This window comes from Nuphar pumila, chromosome 7 (genome assembly GCF_984573655.1).
Source record: "Nuphar pumila chromosome 7, dmNupPumi1.hap1.1, whole genome shotgun sequence".
Lineage (NCBI taxonomy): Eukaryota > Viridiplantae > Streptophyta > Magnoliopsida > Nymphaeales > Nymphaeaceae > Nuphar > Nuphar pumila.
In genome coordinates this window covers 96,814,677-96,837,802 of record NC_143255.1, presented here as the reverse complement: position 1 = coordinate 96,837,802, position 23,126 = coordinate 96,814,677, and the positions used below count along the sequence as shown (strand labels likewise).

Here is a 23,126-nt window from a genome sequence, read left to right as displayed (position 1 = left end):
AAACGCTTAGGTTGATTCATATAGACCTCTTCTTCAAGATCGTCATGCAAAAGGGTAGTCTTCACGTCCATTTGATAAACTGAGAGATCGTAAATGGAGGTCTGTGCAATAAGCACTCTAATTGTGGTCATCCGTGTAACTGTAGAATAGGTGTCAAAATAATCTATTTCTTTCTTTTGTTTGAACCCATTGGCAACTAGTCTAGCCTTGTACTTATCAATGGATCCATCTGGTTTTGATTTCTTCTTAAAGATCCATTTACACCCAATAGTAGAGCTACATTGAAAGAGGTCAACCAGTTCTCAAGTGCCATTAGAGACAATGGAGTCCATTTTACATTTTATGACTTGTTTCCAATGCCAAAATTAAGTAGATACACAAGTTGTCTAAATCGCACTCATTAAAAGGCATTAGACAGGGTACTTGGGTACCTGAAAGAAACTATTTTCTTGAGTTTGCATTACAAGAGATTTCCTGTCGTTCTTGAGGGATATAGTGATGCAAACTGGATAGCCATGAACTCTAAGAGTTATGGTGTAAGAAGGTATATATTTACCTTGGGTGGCAGCGCAGTCGCCTGGAGATCAGTAAAGCATATCATCTTGTCACAGTCTAATTTTGAGGTTGAGCTCTTTGCTTTAGATATGAAAGGAATGTAAGTTGAATGGTTAAAGGGACTTCTAGAGGAACTTTCTTTAATGAGCAAACAAATTCTTGCAATATCTGTGCATTGCGACAATATGACTATAATTGCAAATATCAAACGCACAAAATATAATAAAAAACAGAGAAGGCACATCCAAGTCAAAATAAAATCTATAAGAAAATTGGTGTCTGAGTTAGTGGTTATTGTGGACTATGTTGGATCCAAAGAAAACACAACTGATCCATTAACAAAAGGACTAGATAAGTCATTAGTCTTGAAATCTAGAGAGGGGATGAGAGTGAAATCCATCAATAGTTCATCTACAGTGACAACCCAACCTATCTGAGTGGTGATCTCACAAAGTAAGTTCAATATGGTAATAACAAGTTGTATGGTAAACTTGATAACACCTTCTTAATGTGATACTATGTATTTGTGTCTTGTTCCCTGATTGCTCTAGAAGGGTGTTATAGCTATAAGTTAAGGAAGAGTTAAAACTCTGAATGGGTTCAAAGCCTTGTAGGCGAGATGTTAGCAGTGCAGCTCTGAAGAAGCCCACCTATATGATTGTGACTGTGTGACCGCAGTTTAAGGAATTGGATTATTCCTGAAGTCACTCTTGAAACAGAATTCGAGCGCATAGCCATTAATGCGCCACACCTAAAGATTACAACCATAACCTTTATCGTGTTGTTGCTAATGGACACTCCTACACCAAAGGTTCAAGTTCAAGACTTTAGTTCACTTCGTTCTTGTGGGGGTAAAGTTGGTCAACTAAGGTAGTGGTTCAAACCGGAAGGTACCGTTACTGAAAGCATGATATGTCCTGTTACAGATTACTCCATTTTGCATATTTGTTTTCTCCTATTTTCATTCTTAGAATTTATTGGAGAATGTTGGATGTAGGAAGAGATGAGGAGGTAATTCAAATAAAGAAAATAATTGGGGATCACTCCTTTATGGAGTGCTTTTGGACTTTGATGATGTGAAATAGTCTCATATTGAAGAATCTCAAAAAGGTTGTGGGCTTTATAACCTACATAGAGATTTTAACACTTGTTTCAAAGAATAAGATGATAGGATGACTACCACACACACGCGCACGTATGCGCCCGCCCGCCGCGCCATGTCGGGCCGGGCTGGGCTGGGTCTGGGTTCGGGTTTGGGTAATTGGCCCTTTAGGGCCATATCCATTCTAAGTCCAATGTTCTTTTTGTCCCGCATTATTGTTTTTTTTTTTGGATTAAATAATGCGATTAGAGAAATAAATAACGAATCATTTCGTTATCGAGTCACGTTACTTCGTAATTGGTAACGAGACTCTTCCACGTTTTGTAATCATTCAAGGGTTATAAAACATGGTTAGAGGGCTGAAGTTACACAGACGGAGACACAAGTGACCCTCACATTTTTGTTTTCTCCCTCCCTGCTCTCTCTCTCTCTCTCATTTTCATTTTCCTTGTGGGTGTTCCCCGAAAAGATAAGTTTTGTATCAGCCGTTCGCTTAGGTTGTCTTCGAAGGATGATCTACCATCGGAGTGCACCAATTCAGATCGTCAAGGCTATTGTATCCTGAGGAAGGACGTCGAACCTTTTTGCAACGTATGTGGGGGCGAATCTTCTCTAAGAGGAGTATTTTTATACGCCTTAGCCTTGTGCAGAATAATAACATGCTTCCTTTGTTGTTTTTATTATGTTCATTGCATATGTTTGACTTGTTCATCTTGTCTGGTTTTTGGTTTAAAACCATATATGACATGCTATAACGCTGTTACAATTTGAATCAAATGTTTTATCTCTATATCATGTTATATGAAAATCTGATTTACTACATGATACTATTTTTTATTCTAACACAAAATTACACAATGTAGCAAAATATGCTCACGAGTGGCATTCAAAACAGATTGAATAATTTGAACCTCGGTGAAGTTCATGAAGATCTCTGAAAATAATGTTCCTTATTTCCCAAATTTTATAAACTACCAACAGAAATGAGACAAGCCATGCTTGGTTGGACATTCAAGTTTACAAAATGATCATGCTTTCATTGTTGTAAGGCCACGATAATAATATCTGAATAAGGAATATGACATACATCTAATAACTGAGATACTTTACACCATATATTAGTTGCTATCTTGCAAAATATGAAAATATGTGAAGTTGTTTCTTCATGTTTTCTACAAAAAATGTGTATATGGCAAGTGATGTACCTAGGTGTTGAAGTCGATTTTGAGTCATAAACCTATTAGCAACTGCCCATCTTAAAGTTAATGCAGTTCTAGGAACATATTTCTTGGGCCATATTATTTTACTTAAGGAAAAATAGTCACTTGGTTCATGGATTACTTCCCATGTTGCCTTCAAGGTGAAATGAGAGGAAGGCTTACATACTAAAGAGTCGTGATTTGTTCCCTGGCAGATGATATTGTTTGAAAGATGGAACTTGGTAGTTGTGGATTTATATCAGAGAGCATCCGAGACTGCTGAAAATCACTATAAGGGATATCATGAATTGAAATAAATCAGAGTTCTTTGAAACATTGATAAGTTAAAGCATGTTGGAAGAGAGCTGCATGTAAAAAATGACCAACCCATGGATCAAACTAGAACTCTATGGTGCGACCATTACCAAACCTCCACTTGGCATTTTCAGCAATAATGTTGATACCAAGCTTTATATTTTTACATGCTCAAGAACCTTTAGCTCTGTTCCATCCAAGCCAAATGGATTCTTGTTTGGAGATATTTGTGTCGAATGATTTTTGTCCAAGGATTTGAAATCCCATTTAGTAACCTACCAAGCAAGTTTAAAAAGAAATGCAATGTTGATATCAAATAGGTGACGCAGTTGGAGACCCCCCTCTTTTTTAGGTTTGCAAATTGCATTCCAAGAAAGTAAATGAGAATTCTAATTATTGTTAGCTCCACTTCATAAAAAAATTGCCATTATAGCTTCTAAGACATGTAATAGAGACTGAGAAAGCTTAAAGCACATCATAAGATATGTAGGCAAAGACGATAAAACTGATTGAATCAAAATTGCCGGGGAGGCCATTTAGGATTTCGACTTGCAAGATGATGCCCCAACCCAGAAAAATCTTGAGTGACTAGAGTCTTCCCTGACGAATAAGGATGGGAGGGGCTAGATCGTCTTCGCTTCTAGACTCAGCGCCGATGAGAGAGAAAAGATGAGCAACACTTATGACAATCAAAGTGTTTCTGGAAGTTCAGAGAGAAACAAGCAGCACTCCACCAATCCCCCGACCTGACATGACTCAACTGAGATCTTGAGCGAACAGTGTAGAAAAAGCTTTGCCAAGGAGATGGGATCTGCTGCCATCCCCGATCAGCAACCCATTTCAGAAGTTCACGCATGAAGAAAGGCAGAACAAGCATCGCCTTAACAGAGCACACTTCGAGAGGCTCCCGCCTAACCGCTCTAAAAAAATATCTAACATCCGAAATATGAAGAGAGCACATCTAAGCAAGATCGGAGGGTCTCTGAAAGCTTAGAGAAGAACCAATATTTGAGTCTGAAAGGCAGAACAATATCGAATCCCCACCGGCGTAGCACAAAGGTTGCACCTCAGTCATTCACAACTTCCTTAATGAAATAAAGAGCTCGCTGGTTGACCCTCAATGGGAGATCAAGAGCAAGTCCCTAAAAATAGCTCGATGAGGGGCACATAACGAAACCACGAACATCCAGATGACGAAGGGCCCAATGAAGGGGCCTACGAATCTCCGAAAAAGAGAAAGAGACAGGAGAGAGAGGCATACCTGCGAGGGTTGGGGACTCCAGCGGTGCTCGGTTCTTCCGATGAAAATCAGCACAGGCTAGGGCCTCCGACACGCTTCCTAGAGAGGGAGAGAGATGGCAGCAACAACATCACTCACCGTTGGTAGGAACGCAGAATCCTTCACGCCGGTCGCCAAAACCCTCCAGGCTTTTCGACGAGGTTCGACGCCCCCCCCCCCGAGTAGAACAGAGCAGTAGAGACGATGCTGACGGGTTCGACAGAGTCGGGGGGGGGGGGGGGGGGAGGGATAGAGCGTACAATGTGGCTGATACAGAACGATTGATGATAGAAGATAAATAAATCTATTGCTCCTTCAGGCTTAGAGCCTGCCGTCGGAAACACAGTCTTCAATGCCTAAAAACAGTGGTGGAGGCTGGAGGGGGGTGGACCGCAGGAGAAAGGCCGTTGATAGTTGATATTCGAGAGAGGGAAAGAGGCTTGGGACTGTCGGATTACCTTACCTTCTTCAAGCTTCGAGTGAGCCTGCCGTCGGAAACCAATTGTCGGAAATGTCAGAGCGGAGGCCGAAGGGGGATGGATCGTGTGAGAGGGAGACTACAAGGGGGGTTGCAGGGGAGGCGCCGGTGCAGGTGGACCGACGAACCGAGGAAGAAAGGGAGCGAGGGAGAGAGGGAGATCGCAGGGGGAGCCTGAGGCAAAGGGGGTTTACAGGGGGGTTCAACGAGTTGAGGGAGTAGAGAGGTGGGAGACACAAGAGAGGTTGGCCGGGTCGGGTGTTCGGTGAGGGGGGCCGGAGGGAGAACGGGTCGGGTGATGGTCGCCGGAGAGGGAATGGGGTTGAGCGATGGTCGCCGAAGGGGAACAAGGTCGGAAAGAGGGTAGAGAGAGAGAGGAACGATCGTCCACACCAGAGAGAGAGTGTATATATATATATATATATATATATATATATATATAGAGAGAGAGAGAGAGAGAGAGAGATGTCCAGACTTTTGGTTTGCTTTTAAATAGTGTTCGTAATTTTGCTACCATATTAGTTAAACTATTTTCCCATGCTCATAGAGAGAGATCTGAAAGAACGTCGTTTGTTCGATACCCTGGGTGTGCATCCTTTGTTATAAAAGTGGGAAGCCAACAGAAAACTATCTACAGTGGGCAGAGGAAGTACTCATAGTCATAGAGTTCACACGGAAGCATGTGAACCTATGGGCAATGTAGCACTTTGTAATGGGACGGTCAAACTATAACGGAGAGAGAGAGAGAGAGAGAGAGAGAGAGAGAGAGAGTTTTCAACTTGCTCATCGTGAATTAAACATGTTTTAATAAAAAAAGGATTCCATCTGTTCTTATTGAACTATTTGTTGCCCCCTTCGTGCCCGTGGTGTAAAAAAAAAATAAAAGAATGCCGTTGCAATTCCTTAATTAATAAAGAGCTAACAATGTTCACCATGTTTTAATAAAAAAGGATTACATCTATTTTTATTCAACTATTTTTTGCCCCCCGCCGCGGTGAAAAGAAGAAGAAGAATACAGCTGCAATTCCTTAATTAATAAAGAACTAACATGTTCACTGGGGGTGTCAACGGGTCGGGTTTACCCACACTCGACCTGAACCAAACCCAGTAGGGTTCGGGTATGGTGATAAATAATAAGACTCGATTAAGACCTGGGTCTGGACCCCGAAGATCCGATCAATACATGGACCTAGAATAGTTTGTGAAATGTTACACTAGATCCAGACCTGGCCCGAGTTAGACCCACAAATTTTCAATGTAAAAATGATAAAAAATATAGCAGGTATGGTTATCGGGTCTGGGTATAGTTTTTCTTATAATAAACCCAATTAGACCCGAATCCGAATTTGATACCGTACCCAAAAACCAGGTTCAAGTTTTCACCTGGTTCCGGACCAAACGTGACCCGTTGGCACCCCTAATGTTCACCCACTAAGTCTCCACATAACTTGTTAGGTACGTCTGAGGGAGGATCAGGTGCAACGTGAATGCAGGCTTTTAGTGTTCTGCTGCACCTGATCAGCCCACTAGTAGTGTGCAATTTGATTGCATCCTTTTAGTGTCAGCTGTGGCAATAGCAGATGGTGTGGATGAGGTGCAGCAGCACACATAAAGTGTGAAATCACATTGCACCTGATTTCAATTCGGTAGGTTGGCTAAGGCATTCCAAGTTGAAGGATGTTTGTAAATCACATTGGTTGGTTGTGTTTGGCTTGCCGAGCCTATTTCATGAGTTTGAGCGAGTTGTTTTTGAGCCGAACGTGTGTTGGGCCCAGGATCAGTGTAGCTCGTTTTTCAGCACCTATGTCGTTCATCGTATGGTACCTTTTACCCGACCATGGCGGACTTAGTGGAGCACCACCAAGAATGGGCTCCACCTCCTCAACCTGGGCCAGCTTCTCTGAAAATTCTCACATCATCCGACCCACCTGCCTCACCTTATGCTTTCAAGCAAAATGCGCGAATTATTAGAACCAACGGGGCTCCGCATGGTTGGTAGGAGCTGTCAGTGGACGTCTCTCTGTGGTGGGAGGTTGCAAATTCAAAACACTAGTAGGTCTGCCTAACCCCAGCTTGCCTTTCAAAAAAAAAAAATGGCAAGTTATTGTTCTTGTTTTACCTTTAGTGAAACGATTTCACGGGCTCTTCATACGGCCTTTTTATGTGACAAGATCAGTGCATTGCACAAATATTTGTGCATTAAGCACCTGATCACCCTCCATCTTGGAGACAGGCCCATGGAGGGCATTCAGGTGCTTAATGCACAAATGTTGGTATATACATAAAAAAAACAATGTTGTTATAACAACTTTCTCATTTGATTCAATTTTTCAAAAAAAATTCCGACCCAGTCTGAATTGGATCAAATCACCAATCTATTTTAAAAAAAACAAGGATTTTTAGAAGTAGAAAATTATAAAAAATGACATAAATGGTACTCACTTTTGGCACCATTCATTGTTTTGGCCGATACTAGGAAAATATGTCAAACATGGCCAAGTCACTACTCAAAATATGCCAAACATGGACACTTGATTTTTTTTATTATAGTTTTACCCTTTTGTCGCCTAACAAATTAGGCGTTGTGGTCATGTATCTAGCAAGAACAATGACACTTTCACCGAAAAAAATTACGAGGAAAGAGAGGTTGGAGACCACAAAACCCTCGTAAAAAAGATCCTAATGTTATGTGAAATAAATCCTTAAATGCAAAACAAAACTTTTATATATACGAAGAGGCGGCATTTAATGCGAGTATAAAGATTTGTAAACCTTACATGCAAGGGTCAAGAGATTCGCACAAAGGTCATAAGAATATTTGCGAACCTCACAACTTCACATGCCCAATAGGTATATACATCAAAAAAACAAAAAGGTGAAAAACATGGCAGTCGGGAACAGTTACATTGCTTTCCTTTTTTTTTACAATAAAAAAACTTGTCCAAGTTGTCAGACCGTTTACTTGTTCAACCGGGACCAATTCCTTACTTGGACAATACAAGCATAAGATGGCCTTCTAAATGTTTTATGAAATGTGTATACATGAGAAATCAATTATGGGAGGTTCAAGAGATAAAGTGAAGGAAAAGTAAAACATATATTAATAAAAACACATTAAAAAAACAAAGAGAAAAAAGCAAATGAAAAGTGATGAGGAAGCGAGATGGAAGTGACATCCCATGCGATAAGCAGGGTCTTGTGTCAAGCTAATTAATGGCTTAAGATCGAATCCCTCTGCCGCATGGGCCGCTGTTGTTTTGTTAGGGGTCCGCCTAACCCCCAGCTTGCCTTTAAAAAAAAGGTGACATGAAAAGCACTTTCTGTAACGTATGAAGTGTGCTTCCTTCCTAAAGTTTTTTATTTCATGAATGAGGGAGAAACCATTCTCTGGAAGAGAGACCTAGTCCTCGTGGCACACCCCTTGCCCCAAGTTAGGATCTGCACTAAATTACTATGATCCATGAGTTCAGTTAGACCAATGCATGAGTCTAAAGTGGATGTATACATTAACTTTTAACTTACTATTAACATATTTAGAAACGGGTAGGGGACTTACGTTTTTTGTGATTACCGCATGCCTACGAAGCAAAATCACATGGATCATGTTTTTTTGAGAAAAATAAAATGATTTTTTATGTATTAAATAATTTTCAAAATAATAGACCGTTGATTTTTTAATCTTATAAAAACCTAAGTTGGTGTTGAAATCGGACGATCCAAAAGTCAATTCCCATATAGACCATATCTGTATGGTGAGATTTAAAAAAATAAATAAAAGCAATCTTTTTCAAAGCTCGATAGGCAATGTGTAGGCACAAGAGCGTCAGGCACCTACCTACCCATCACTCTTAACATATTTAGTTATTGCACAAATTTAAATAGAATCCAACGTATCTCCTCATACGTTTGCAATGGGCAACGTTAATACTTTACGCATCCTTTAACTTGAATCTTCATTATTCACTTTCATATATATCAAATTCATGGAAGTGCAGATCAGGAATACCCTTGACTAAGGGTGGGCTTCGAGCCTTCCTGGCTGGGCCCCGACCCCGATCTTAACCACAACCTGACCCTTGTCAGGTTTGGGACATGCCCAGGACTCATCCGGCTAGGGACTATGTGGGTCAGGTCAGGCCTTTGAAGCTTGACCAGTAATCAGGTTGGGCTCCATTTAAATCTTATTGTAGTGTTACCCAAGCCCAGCCCTTTAGTATATAGTCCCAATCCAAGTTAACCTTTGCCGGTCTCGTGTTCTAGTAGGTGGCCCAAATTTGGCCCATTCTCGATCACATACTTGACTACCGATCCGGTATCCAACCCAATGCCCACCTTCGCCCCTAACTTTATTACTGTCGGGGTCCCTTTAGGGCTGGCTGGTAAACGAGCTGGACGAACCAAACTTGAAGTGTTGAAGCTTGGCTCATGGTAAGCCAAGCCAAGTTTAAAGCTTATAATGAACGCGAGTTAAACGAATCAAGTTTGAGCCGGTTTATTTATAAAAAAAATACATTGTTTTACTGGGAGAAATAAGATTACAAAAAAAATACATGTAAAATATGTATAAAATATATTTCTTACTATCCGATAAGCTTCTTCGGGTTGAGCCGAGTACCTATTGTTCATATTCAACTTGTCGAGCATATTATACGAGTTTGAACGAGCTCTTTACGAGTCAAACATGAGCCAAGCCACGAGCGGCGGAGCTTGTTTCCCAACCCTAGTTCACTTTGATGTTGTTAGCTCTCTCAGTTTTGCACTTACTTGCTTTAGATGTCGAAAAAAATTGTCCGGTGAATCTAGAACATGAGCAATCTGTCCGTGACCATGTCACATGGACATGCTATTTTGGGTGTGTTCCTGTAGTGACACGAGCCCATACGCTCGAACAACCCCAACATGAACACTGACACGCATGGCAGAGAGGCGAACCTTTTCTCGGGTTATATTTCATATCACCAACAAGAATTGGTGATACCGAATGTGAACCACAAACGTGAGAAAGGAAGGAAAATAAAACTGAAAACGCTTTTGCCATGGATGACAGCACGTCGCTCCTTATCCTACGGGACTGTGCTGTTTGAGCCGCGAACCAGTGGGCCCACAAATACACGGTTGGTGGGGGCAGGAGCATAAGGACCACTAGGGAGGGAGCACGCGTTTGTGGTTCACGTTCTGTCTCACCAAATTTTGCGTCATACTGAAAACGACGGGGATTCGGTAACCCTTGGCTGAGACATAAAGAAGCGGCAGGTGGTGGGCCCCATCTGCCTCACTCTCCCTCTTCTTCCCCGTCCGGCTTTCTTCTGAACACGGATCCCATCATTTGAAGTAGGATGGGTTTCATCATACATTCAATCCTAGCCATCCAATGGCTAGCTGGATGGTTAAGATTGAATGCCTATTTCAAATGGTGGGATCCGTGTTCCCTTCTAGAAGCCTTCCAGGCGGCCTTTTCCCTGTCTCTCCTGCTTCTATCTGCCTCTCTCTCTCTCTCCCTCTGGTGTTGGGGTTAGGGTTAGGGTTTGGAATCGGAGCGGGAGAGAGGTAAAGGGAAAGAGGAAGAGAGAGAGAGGGAAGGAGAAAGGAGGGCGTGGTTGTGGAGAGCCTGCTGAGGGAATGAGGCTGAAGAGGGGGAAATAGATGGGAAGAGGGCTGTGTAGGGTCGGGGAGCCATGCGAACGATTTGCGACGCGTGCGAAGGCGCGCCTGCGATCCTCTTCTGCGCCGCCGACGAGGCCGCCCTTTGCCGATCCTGCGACGATAAGGTAGGCGGGAGCAATCCGGCACCCGCTCGTCATTGCCCCTCATCCTTGTAGCGTCTCCCCTTCTTCATTTTTTTCTTGATTTCGCGAGACTCTTGTTTGGCTGCTTTTTGCGGATTGTAGCGAGAAGCGGTGAATCGTTGGTTTGCGATAAATTCGTTGCGGTTTTAGGGATGTTTGGATTGATTCTGTGGCGGAAATCCCCGTTTGAGTTCGTTTTCGTCTTGGAATTTGTTGGTTTTCGTCTTGGAATTGGTTGGTTTTCTGTTTTTTGGATTAATGTTGCCGAAGATTGGCTTGTGATTTAGCAGTCATAGGTGATCTCAGTTATACTTTATATTGCTTCTATTTCAAAAAATTGCTTATAGATTGGTCTTCATCTGGTTAAGATTCATGCTACTGAAACGAGGAATTAGGTTTTGTGACCACTTTGTCCACCAATACCATGATCATCTTCTGGTCCAATCGTTGGTGTTTTGCAACATTATTGGGTTGCCAAACTCCCTGCATTTTGACATTTTGACATTTCGAATGTGGTTAAGATCAGAATGCTTAAAGCGGATTGATTTGGACTAGCTTTATCTTTTTCTCTTTTTCTTTTTTTTTCAGTTTTTTTCCTCATCCAATTTGCTGCAAGTACTTCAATACCAAATAGAGCTGTAACTGGAGTGGGTAAGAGTGATCAATGAGCATTCATTTTGGGTTTTCTGACCTGGTAGATTGCTTGAAGTTGCTTCGGATGGAAAAACTTAACATGCATGATTTGGATTTTTTCTGGGGACCCGCTAGCACATAGCAGTGGCACGGTGTGTGTGTGGAAAACTATTTGCTTGTGCTTATGGACATGGTTAGGTAGGAGGTATGAATCTCATGATAGCAGTATGCTAGGGCAGCTTCATTCAATGTGCGTGCGTGTGTGTGTTTCAAATATTAGATGTCTATGTGCATTCACATGCATGTGTGTCTGAGACTGATGTGTGTCTCTATGTTTCTGTTTGTGTATGCGTGCGTGCATGTTTGTGTGGCTGTGTGCATGTGTGAGTGAGTGAATTGGTTCCATTGGATATCAGAAACATTTAATGAGTTAGTCAGGAAACTATAAAGTTGTGCCATATTGATCCTACTATTCATAGGTTTTATGGAGGGTATAAAACATCAAAATTAGGTACTCATTAAATTGAAGAAACTCCATGTTTTCTTCTTTTATATTTGTAAACAGCCACTGGGAATTGGGCTTGCTGATTTTAGCAAACTGGGATGCTAATGACTTGTGATTAAGTATGTCCAAACACTTGCTGGAACGTCCATCGAAACCAGTGGGCACGTGATGTACATGAGCTAACAAACACCTGGTAGGTAGCGAGGCTGAATGGGAAAGCAGAATTTAAACACATGTCCATATGAAATGAGAAATGGTGAGCAATTACGAAAAGCTTGGAGGAGCAGAGACAGGAGTTCCTCAAATTTCAAAATTCAGACAGATTAAAACTGCCACAGCCTTTTGATCTGTTTTTGTTATACAATCCTATGGATAGACTGTCATCATACACATGGTTTTTAAGGGCGTTATGTGATGCGTTAAAGGAGCACGCCTTTTACGCCTCACACTACCCAATACCTTGAGGCTTAAGCCTCTTTGCTGGGTGGTGAGGCTTACGCCTCCCCAGCAAAGAGGCTTAGCCTTTTGCATGAGGCGTGGGCCTCTATGTGAGGCCCACCCCTTTTGTTCTTAGTTTTTAGTGTGGTAGGCAAAAAAAAGGTGCCTACCTTTTATGGATATTGCCTAAAGGCAAGTCCTCTTTTCTTTTTTACTGCGGTAGACACAAAAAAGGTGCCTACCTTTGTCCATATTTTCCTACATAAGGCAAGGCCTCTTTTGTTTTTTTCTGTGGTAGGTTCAAAAAATGGTGCGTATCTTTATGACCTACGCAAGGCAAAAGTTAGACACCTTTCTTTTAACATTTACCTATTTTGTCTTTTAGGATAAGTTCATTCGCACCTTTTTGTTATTTTTTAGAATAATCACCTTTTTTGTTATTTTGGGTAGGTAATTTGGCACCCTTTTTGTTATTTTGGTATTCGTTTCTTTTTCTTATACATAAAGCTTGTTTCTTTGTCTATTGTTAATCGTTGTTGAATTTTCAACTTTTGATTATTAGCATGCTTTTAACTAATGAATATGAATTAATCATTGTTTTCACTTATAATTATCCACTGTTTGTTGTTTGAAATTGAAAGAAATGGCAGGAGTAAAGAGAAAATTGAAAGAAGAATTAGCAATAGAAGGTGACAACAAAGAGGAGCCTAGGGAAGTAAAGTGACAATTGGATACAACAATAGAAGAAAAACCAAGACTTTCACTGAAGTTACTGAATAAAATTGAAGTCGATCAAGAATAAAGTGTATCTAATAAAAAGATATACAAACCAAAATCCAGAGTACACACTCAAATAGTGAAAATGATGAAAGATGTAGAGAAATATGATGGCAAGAAAGAAGAAAGCAAAAATACATTAGATTCTATTATAGCATGTTATGTTCCTGAGTATGCAGAGGTGATTCGTTCAAAAGAAGAAGAACTAATGAAAAATTTAAGAAATGAAATGAAAAAGAAGATGCTGGAATAGTTAAATGTGTGTCAACTTATGTTCTTTTATTTAGTCACATCTTGCAATAATAATTTTTTTTTTTTGCATTTGCACTGATTGTTATTTTTTATGCTTTATGTTTAATGAATAAGTGCTCTATTTTATTAACTGTAGATTTTTTAATATCTTTTAATTAAACTTCGAGAAACATGGAGGCTTCCTCCTCTTTCAAGTATTTAAAAAACACCTCAGTATGCCTCTCGTGTTTAAAAACCTTGATCATACATAACAATAATTCACAGATAAAGAACAATGCATATGAGAACTTGCTCATTAAACCATGACAAAAAGTAAGTTAGAAGTAGAAAATGTACTTTTCTATAAAATATCTAATCAGGTTCATGTAATTGTATCATGATTTAAACTCTTCTGATCAACGCTCAAAAATACTTTCCATCCAAATGAAAAGTTGAGAAATGAAAAACACGAGAGTCAGAGACATGACCAATGAAACTGAATATTTTTTGGGGGGGAAGGGGGGGACAAGATGCATTAAATGAAAAGCATAAGAAGCATGCAACAACTTAATAAAGACTACCATTTATTCATGGAGTATTAATATGAATAGACATGCCAACTTAGAGTTTGACAACCAAGCAAAAATCTGACCATATCATCAGTTCAATAGTTGCATGCTGCAAAAGTTATTTGGCATTTGCCAATTAAAAATTAATTACAATCCAAGATTTCATAATGTTGTTTTTCTTCAAATGTAAAGGGTCTGTATGATCTTCTTCACTTTCCTATCAGCACCTCCATGCCTTCCTTCATTTACTGTTGTGTAATTGCTTGAATTTATAACCATGTGGTATGACTACAGAATATGAAAAAATTATTTAAATGGAATTTAAGAATATATATTGCTTGGGATTGTCACTAAAACAGTTATCAGCAGTTCAGCACAATGCCTCACTTGTGCACTAACATCATGAGATGGATCTTCTATCTGTTTTAGCTTTATACATAAGTTTTTGGTGGAGATAAAATTATCTCCTTGGGTCTGGAGTCTCACATTGTGGACTCCCATCCCAACCAACTCTGTCTTCCTTATCAGTGAACTGGAGCATAATGCATAGGTACTCTTCTATGCAGTGGGGATGAGACAATGTGACATACTATGATCACGTACAGAAGTGTGCCTCCCTTCGGCTCAGAACTATAGTGACCAATGTTGGTATTGATTATCTTGCTCATTTAGATGCACTGTAGCTCAAGTAGTCACTAGATGTCAGTCCTTCCATGATCACTCTTAATTTCAGATCCTTATCTTGCAGAAAAGAGTGCTCTGCTTCGTATTTTTGGCTTTTAATTTGACCTCCTTGATCTCCCTTAACATATTAGCCATCTCTTCATATATCTTACTAGTAGATGGTCTTCCTGATTAGAAAATGTGATTAACTTATGAATTATCTGTGATAAGTAAAGCCAGCAGTATCTAATACTGGATTTCCTCAAATTGAACACCTTGTTTTCTGTTTGTTTTTCTTTCGTTCCACTTTCACATGTATAAGTAATCCTGAATCTTGCTCAAGTGCAAGCATGGTGGACTTTTACACATGTATGCATTTGGACTTATGCAAACAGAAGTTATCTTGGACTTGCGCATTAGCGAGAAAAATAAACTTGTATATGATGTAAGTAATTTGGACTTTCACTCATGCAAGTGCTTTGAACTTGCACACATGAAAGTAGTTCTAGACTTGCACATGTACAGGTATTATCATTTTAATTTTAATATTTTATTATGGTGAAAGCTCTTTGAAAGTGGATTTGAGCTTAGGTCAGTTATCCGTATTAAGTCATTTTTTCATTGACTATAAATCTAGGCAGGAAGTTGACCCTTATTCCTCGGCGGAAACCTTGTCTTTAATCTTTCCGCATGACAGAAATATACAGGTCAACCTAGCTCCCGTTAGACTCAACAAGTACAGGAAGTTTATGATTGTCTAAGTTAATGTTTTCTTGCCTAAAAGTAAGTAAAAAATGTTGCTTTGAGGTTTCTTGTTTTAGGTGTTTTTCTTGGCCTAAAAGTAAGTAAAATAGCTACTTAAAAGTTAGGGAGTAAAGCGACCGATTTTAAGTCTTTAAGTTTGGTGGCCTAATCCAATTTGAACTTGCACACATGAAAGTAGTTCTAGACTTGCACATGTTGTAACGACCCCAACTAATTCTCGTGAAAATAGTGGATTTTTTTTTAAACAATTGCATAAACAAACCCAAGGATCCGGGGTCTCACAAACTTAATATATACCAAACCAAAATGGATAGTGCATTGAATCAACGAAGAATAATCAACTTTATTAATCAATTAAATAAATGTCAAATAAGCTAAAATAGTAAAATCGTCTATCATAAGGAGTCACTGTGTCAAGAACCGTAGTCTCTGGCTGGCAAGTCAAACCATCACTGAGTATCCAGACCTTGTAAAACAATTTTTGAAAACGAGTAAGAACCAAAGTCCTTTGTATAAATTCCTCTAAAAATTCAAATAGTAAGGAAATAATATAAACCAAATTCATGCATAATTTCAAAGGAATATCACAATAACAAATTATCACAATCAACTTACCATTCGAGCATTTAAACAAATATCATGCAAAACCGAATAAGCATGAATGCATGAGCTAATACATAACAGAAAATATGCATGATTTAATGCACATGCATGAATAAATTATTAAGTTATTTATCAGAGTTGCTTTTGCATACATGCCCCTATTATATACACACAAATTTAGTTTTCATTTTTTCTTAAACCCGCAGATACTCAAAATGGGCACAAGTTTTTGATGTCCAAGTTAGGTTCTCAGGTTCCACGCTTGTTCCTCGACCGATATCAAGAATGAGCACTATCCATCAGAACATTAAAAATCAATATCTAATGCCGTGACATTAGGGAAATCAGCATCCACTGATATCACTTTTTTGGTATACCAATAACTACAACTGAGTGAACACCACCACCTCCAGGCAAAGTGGTTGAATCTTTTTAAAACCGTAATCGGGAGGTGGACCACCGTATTGGGTTCAGGGGCACAATCACACACAGAGTTTTAGTATTCTAATAGTTTTTTAAAACCGCCATCCAAGATTCTCACTGTAAAAGGGGCATCAAGGAAGAGATTAATTAAACGTTGGTATCTTTTACCTTTTTAAACAGTTTCAGGTTCTTTACACAAGATCTGTTTTGCAAATCAACATGCAAAACCAATTTCAGGCCCTGACCCGTAAAATACAACAGTGCAAAAACATTTGAGCAACACCTGCTCCTAGCCCAGAGTGGCTCACATCTAACCAAAAAAGCATCTCAAAGTTATTAATTCATCTTTTGCAAAATTTTAGTGAACATGGAACACACCTTGTTTCAAAACATGTCTACAATGCACATTCAAATACACAACATGAATGCGCATAAAGCCAATTGTATACGCATGTGAACAAATGCTTACCACACACATTATCATGATCCATTTCATGCATAAACACTCAAACGTGCATATGATCATATTTATGCAAACATCAAAATAAACTTCAGAATTTTATGATCATATTTATGCAAACATCACAATAAACTTCAGAATTTTCATACATATGACATGCACATTTGCAACATGGTATTCAAATACATAAGTAGATATAACCAATCAAAAAATATATAATTCGATACATCATCCGACAGACAACACGGGTGTGGGTCTGAACATAGCAAAACTGTTCAGATATAACACCCAACACCCTGCCGTTCAGATTATATAGCAAAACCCAAATATGCACAACAGTATAACCAGATTGCATATACTCTACCCATCGATAGTTTTATCAGATTGTCCATGCCCAAAACGTGGCCAATTTGATCAGATTCTACATGCAAAACCGTAACAATCTGATCAGGTTGCACATGAGCAGAAAGTGACAAATTTGATCCAGATCACACACACGCAATAAGTGGCAAATCTGATCAGATTGCGCCTACGTGAACAGTGGGAAATGTGAATAGTGGCAAATTTGATCAGTTTGCATACGCATATCAAATATAAAAAAAATACACACAATGCACCACTCGGCAAATCTGATTTTCCAATTCATAACCCTGCTCAACGACATGCTGTTGCTGCACGAAAGTGAGCAGCAGCATGCTGTCACTGCTCTAATATGAGCAACATGTTGTCAGCATGTTGTTGCTGCAAAATGTGCACAACAACATGTTGTTGACAGTGTGATATTGCTGCATAAATGTGCTACAATGTGCTGCCCAAAACAACACATAAGCCACATATGTATGTAGCTGATAATCAGTCCATAATTTTAACAAATAATCAGATTTGCTCACAAGTCGGATAACAATTACCATAACAACATAAATTCAGATTGATGACAACCAACATCAAATCAAATTTGATAACACGAAATCAAAGCTGATAACAGTCAACGTAACAGCCTATAGACAGGTTTGATAACAGTCCACAAAAAAATACTTGTAATCAAATATGATATTTGTCAACACAAAAATAGAAACCAGATTTGATAATAGACCATAAAAGATATTTGTAATCAAATTTGATATCAGTCAACATAATAACAGAAATCAGATATGATTACAGCCCACCAATAAATATTTGTAGTTGTAGGCAATTCGGTAGACAGTCATCAACTTACAAAATCAGATTTAACGACAACTAACAAAATATCGTGCAACAGTTCTTATAACAGCTAACAAATTTGCATAAGACCGGATGTGAAAACATCAATAAAGAACTACAATAGGTCTTATCAACCCCCCCACACACATGTGGGCCAGTCTGACTAGACTGCACCCACACCCAATAGTGCCAGCCTGTTCAGCCCAAAAAATGTAACTTATATGCCAATCGGCAGGCCTGATGAGTCTGCCCATAATGCATACAAGCAAATCTGATTGGACTGCTCAAATGATGAAATCGGCCATCCTGGTTTGGATCAAATATGATCCCAAGCCATAAATATCTATTTTTCTTTCAAGAACATAGATGGAACATAAAAAATCATGGTCGTTCAATATATATATATATATATATATATATATATATATATATATATAGATAGATGTGTGTGTATTCAACGCAGTGTTGTGAGAGGCGTACGCCTCAGTACCTGAAGCGTACGCCTCAGAGGCGAGGCACACGCTCAAGGTACTGAGGCGTGCTGTGATGCGCAAACTGGCCCTCATCAACCTCCAGAACCCCCTCCTTCATCCCCAAGTCTTCCTCCTCCGCCCGATTAGTCGGCTGTGCTAACCCCAAGTACCGGTGGATCCACCGCCACTTGCCGGCCAACTGCTCCTCCGCCGCTCCCTGCCTCCCCTCCCACCGCTTCACTTCCATACTAGTTGTGAGAGGCGTACGCCTCAGTACCTGAGGCGTACGCCTCAGAGGCGAAGCGCAGGCTCAACGCCTCGCTTCGCCTCATCGCATTTAACAACCTTGATTCAACGTGCTTGGCTAAAAAGAAGAGATCGGTCGCTTAACACATGCTTAAACAGGAAAAAATTGATGGCATGCTTACATAAAATAAAAAATATATAGAATTGTGACTTAATACATATTTTTGAATCAGATTTTCCCTTTCCCATTTAAAATTTCACACAAACCAGATTTAAAACTACGAATCTAGAGAGGAACTCGTACCTTGTATCAGATGTGAAAAAATATCGAAAAACGACATATGATCGATGATGAGAAAGATGGATTTCTTCCTCTCCTTCCTCTTCTTCTTTTTCTTTTCTCTTCTTCCTTTCCTTTCTTTTCTCTCTCTCTCTCTCTTCCAACGAGTTTGAGCTCTGTCTCTCTCTCTCTCTCTCTCCTCTAACTCTCTCCCTCTCTCTAGAAACTCAAGTTTCTAGAGAGAAGGGAGACTACCCCTTTTTATAGTGTATTATCCTCTTATTATTTTACCTTTTATTTCATTTATTTAAGAGTTATCTAGAGGGTGACGTCTCCTCTAGAGAACTCATCTAGGTAGAGTTCTAATTCATGTAGAACTCCACATTATCTATTAGATAAATCCAGAATTTGTCTAACTATTTTATTTTATTTTATTTATTATTTAATATTTAATTATTAAATAATATATTCTAAGAATATTCCAGAGGATGTCGCCCCCTCTGAAAATCCTCCTATAGTAGAGTTCTACTCTAGGTAGAACTCTACCTACTTAATTTAACTTTTAAATTGGTCATATTTAGATTTCGGATCCAATATCCAAAATCTATATGGATCCTACTTGGATCAGATCCTAGTTAATATGGGTCCTGGACTGGGTCCACATTCATATCAACTTGAGTCAAACGGAGCAGATCCAATCCGATCCAATCCAAAAAAGGTGAAAATAAAGGTGGGTTATTTTTGAAAAATGCGATTTTTGGGTCAATCGTAACTCGATTTCTAAAAAAAAGCACCAACGTTCTCAGAATTACAAGACGCATCTAACAGTATACTTACCTGATTTTCGCCTCCTAATTTTGCCTTAATTTAACATGAATTTTGTTCAATTTTTGCTCTAATTTAAAGGTTAAAAACAAAAAAAATCTCAAATATTAATTGTCTCATTTAGGTCTTGTCAGTGGGCTCTGGGCCATGCCCAGACCTAGCTGACGTCACGTATATTTAAGGATATTTTTCATGATTTCTATCAATTTCATTAAATATTTAGTTAAAAATTCAAAAATTTTGAATTTAAAAATCATGGAAAAATACACGATATTACACATGTACAGGTATTATCATTATTATTTTGATTTTTTATTTTTCATTCTTCTGTGCCTTTTCATAGCAAAGGAGTTGCACCAGAACAACAAGTTGATGCACCCATTGTTTACTATTCAACCTTGTAATGCTAGTACTCATTCAGTTGAGCAACATTGTCATGTTCAAGTTCAACCATGGCATCAATCAACAGAGGCAGCCCATAGGAGTCACCAGTCAAGAGTTAGGCATCTTATGGTCATGTTTTCAGTTATGACAACTTTTCAGCCTAAATTCAATTGTTTACCACAGCTGTTTGTCATGATGTAGAACTATAATTCCACAATGAAGCCAAAAATCTTAGATGCCATCTATGAATGAGACATGCAGTTTCATAGGTGTAGAACTTGAAAAATAGTAGAATGACTGACAAATATAAATATTGTGGAGTTTGAATGGATTTTCAAGATAAAATATATGATTGATGTCCCTTGTAGTCTGAGTCTGATGTTCATTATGCCATATGCTGAAACTTAGTAATAATTGAAGGTTTGTGACAGTGAATCACTGGATGATTTGCATTTGGGTTGGTTGTGCTGGTGTTTTACTTGTGACATTTTGGTGAGATCTGTATGACAACTTTTGGCTGGTGCAAGAACTCTTTGTTCTTTTTTGTGTTTTTGTTTTGTATAGGATATCTATAAAAGAGGATTAACTGTGTGTGTGTGTGAGAGAGAGAGAGCGTAACTTGATCTGCAAATAAAATATAGTGCCTAGCCTAGATCAAGAGATTTGAATGCTTAATCTCTGTGATCAAGCATTGATCAACCATAAGTCCATGTGTGCCTTTTTTCTTCCTGAGAAGGTTGCTTGTATCCATCCTTCTCTTAACTAGATTTCTTGTCTGCATATCTTGGATTATACAAGCTTTGTGGTTGTAATCATGGTCACAAGTTAATCTAACGGCAACTTATAGTTTGCCACCCATATGGCATATCCGCTTTATGGTCTATGCATCATTAATTTATCAGCAACTTAGTTACTATTCAAATATACATGGAAATCAATAAATTTGAGCACTAAATTAATTTTGTTAGCTGCAACCATCACTTAAGAATAAAAAATGTAAATAAAGATGACCTATATACAAACCCATGTAAACTTGGATGAAGGCTAAAAACTGTAAAAAGTATGCTTTTTAGAAGGAAATTCTCACTGCAGCAAATGTTCAAGTGAAGCAGAAATAGAAATAAAAATAAAAACTACCAAAATATTGGAACATACAATGGAAAACTTAGATTATACCACGACTTAAAAGAATCTTGGCTTAAATAAAAATAAGAAATGCACAGAATTAAGAACACTAGCCCTCTGACCACGACAAACCCACAAAATGAAATGAAAAATAAAAAAATACTAAAGATAATAACAGAAAAATAAAAATAATTGCATTCTATAAAAATGGGTGATAAAATAAATAAGTCGAAGAATCATGAACTCTCCCAAATGAATACCTTAAAATCGGTTTCTTCCTAAGTCCACATCATTTTGGAAGACAATTTGGAAGAAAAACAAAATAAAGGAAAATATCATGGTTTTTATCCAAAACTTATCCTGGTATATTGTGGTACCTATTTTTTTGGCTGTTTTTTGAGAAATTTACAGGTTCTCAAGCAAATGGTGATATATCGCTATATATAGCCTATATTGTTACCATGTTTATAATGTTACATCAATCATCAAGTATTACCTTCTAATATTAAGAATTACAGGTCCATATGTGTAACAAATTGGCAAGCCGGCATGTAAGAGTATCTCTGGCTACTCCTAATGCTGTGCCTCATTGTGACATTTGCGAAAATGCCCCAGGTATGCTTCTTATTCTTCTATAAGGATTTGCTCTATTTTCTGAGGAGAGATACTGAAACCATGTCTCTTGCAATCGGGCATAGCATTCTTCTACTGTGAAATAGATGGAAGTTCACTCTGCTTGCAATGTGACATGCTTGTACATGTTGGAGGTAAAAGAACCCATGCAAGATATCTTCTGCTGAGGCAGAGGGTTGAGGTTAGTGATACCGGGCATGAAATCAAAATCCACACTTTCTGCTAATTTAAAGCTGACACATGAGCTGTTGTTTCAGTTTCCAGGAGACAAACAAAACTCTTTCGAGGATCAGGCCATGCAGCCCACTGAGCCTTCAGAATCTAAGCGAGGACAAAATCAAATGGCTCAACCAGCGACCCCCGTACCAGTAGAGGGATCCAAAGAAAGAATTCAAAACAACCATTGGACATCTACTGTTCCAGCCAGTGATGCTAACACTGGCCACAATGAAAAGCCAGAACCGAAAATGCTAGATCTCAATGCCCGCCCACATCGCGGTTGCGGACATGCTTCAACCTCTGGCCAGGTATGTAGAGTCTTCTGGTTTTCCCCCATAATCTTGAATAAAGTTTAGTGTCAGTCATGTCTTAACAAAGTTTAAGACTTCTAAAGATCTGTTTGTTTCAGAATGCATAGCGGGGGTTGCTTATCATGGTTCTTAAGTGTGGGGCCAAAGATGCTTGTTTGGTTTATCTCTTAAATGTTCATGTACAAATCCAAGTGACATCATCTTCACCATTTCTTAGTTCTGTAAGACTGCTGCTGGTCTTGTACAACACTCACTCTGAGGACATATGACACGTTGTGAACGAAAACTGTCCGATAACACAATTCTCGAAATGGTAGGGGTTAGAGTTTTTCTGTTGACTGCCTTTAATGGATTGGATTGATGATCTAGCTCAGTCCAATCATTGAAAATCAATCTTGACAAACGTTAAGTATTTCTATGGCCTTATTCACTTGTCCTTAGGGTGTATTTATATTGGGGCAAAATCTTGGAATTGAGCTCCCAAAGACTTTAATTATTTTATTTGTATTATTTTTTGGAATTAGAATTGAATTCCAATTCCTTTTTTTTGTATTCAATTATGGAAGCAGAATCCAATATCAATTTCAGTTATATATATAGTCACTAAGAATATGAGAACTATCATGTGAACTACGATTTTCATGTTTTT

General features: G+C 38.8%; 1 protein-coding gene across 1 annotated transcript; it reads left to right on the top strand.

The window, feature by feature from the left end:
* The first annotated feature begins 10,388 nt into the window (after positions 1-10,388).
* On the top strand, positions 10,389-23,089 carry LOC149832558 (B-box zinc finger protein 18-like). The gene is made up of 5 exons (XM_090014567.1): positions 10,389-10,696; positions 21,833-21,929; positions 22,013-22,128; positions 22,205-22,474; positions 22,576-23,089. The coding sequence occupies exons 1-5, from the start codon at positions 10,604-10,606 to the stop codon at positions 22,582-22,584; spliced, it is 585 nt and encodes a 194-aa protein (XP_089870693.1). The 5' UTR covers positions 10,389-10,603; the 3' UTR covers positions 22,585-23,089.
* The last annotated feature ends 37 nt before the right edge of the window (positions 23,090-23,126 follow it).

What these genes read in the sequence shown, in the direction of transcription:
- LOC149832558 (XM_090014567.1), top strand. Translation starts at nt 10,604, where the DNA reads ATGCGAACGATTTGCGACGCGTGCGAAGGCGCGCCTGCGATCCTCTTC. An exon ending in CATTTGCGAAAATGCCCCAG is followed by an intron (nt 21,930 to 22,012) that starts GTATGCTTCTTA and finishes AATCGGGCATAG; the next exon opens with CATTCTTCTACTGTGAAATA. An exon ending in TGCTGAGGCAGAGGGTTGAG is followed by an intron (nt 22,129 to 22,204) that starts GTTAGTGATACC and finishes CTGTTGTTTCAG; the next exon opens with TTTCCAGGAGACAAACAAAA.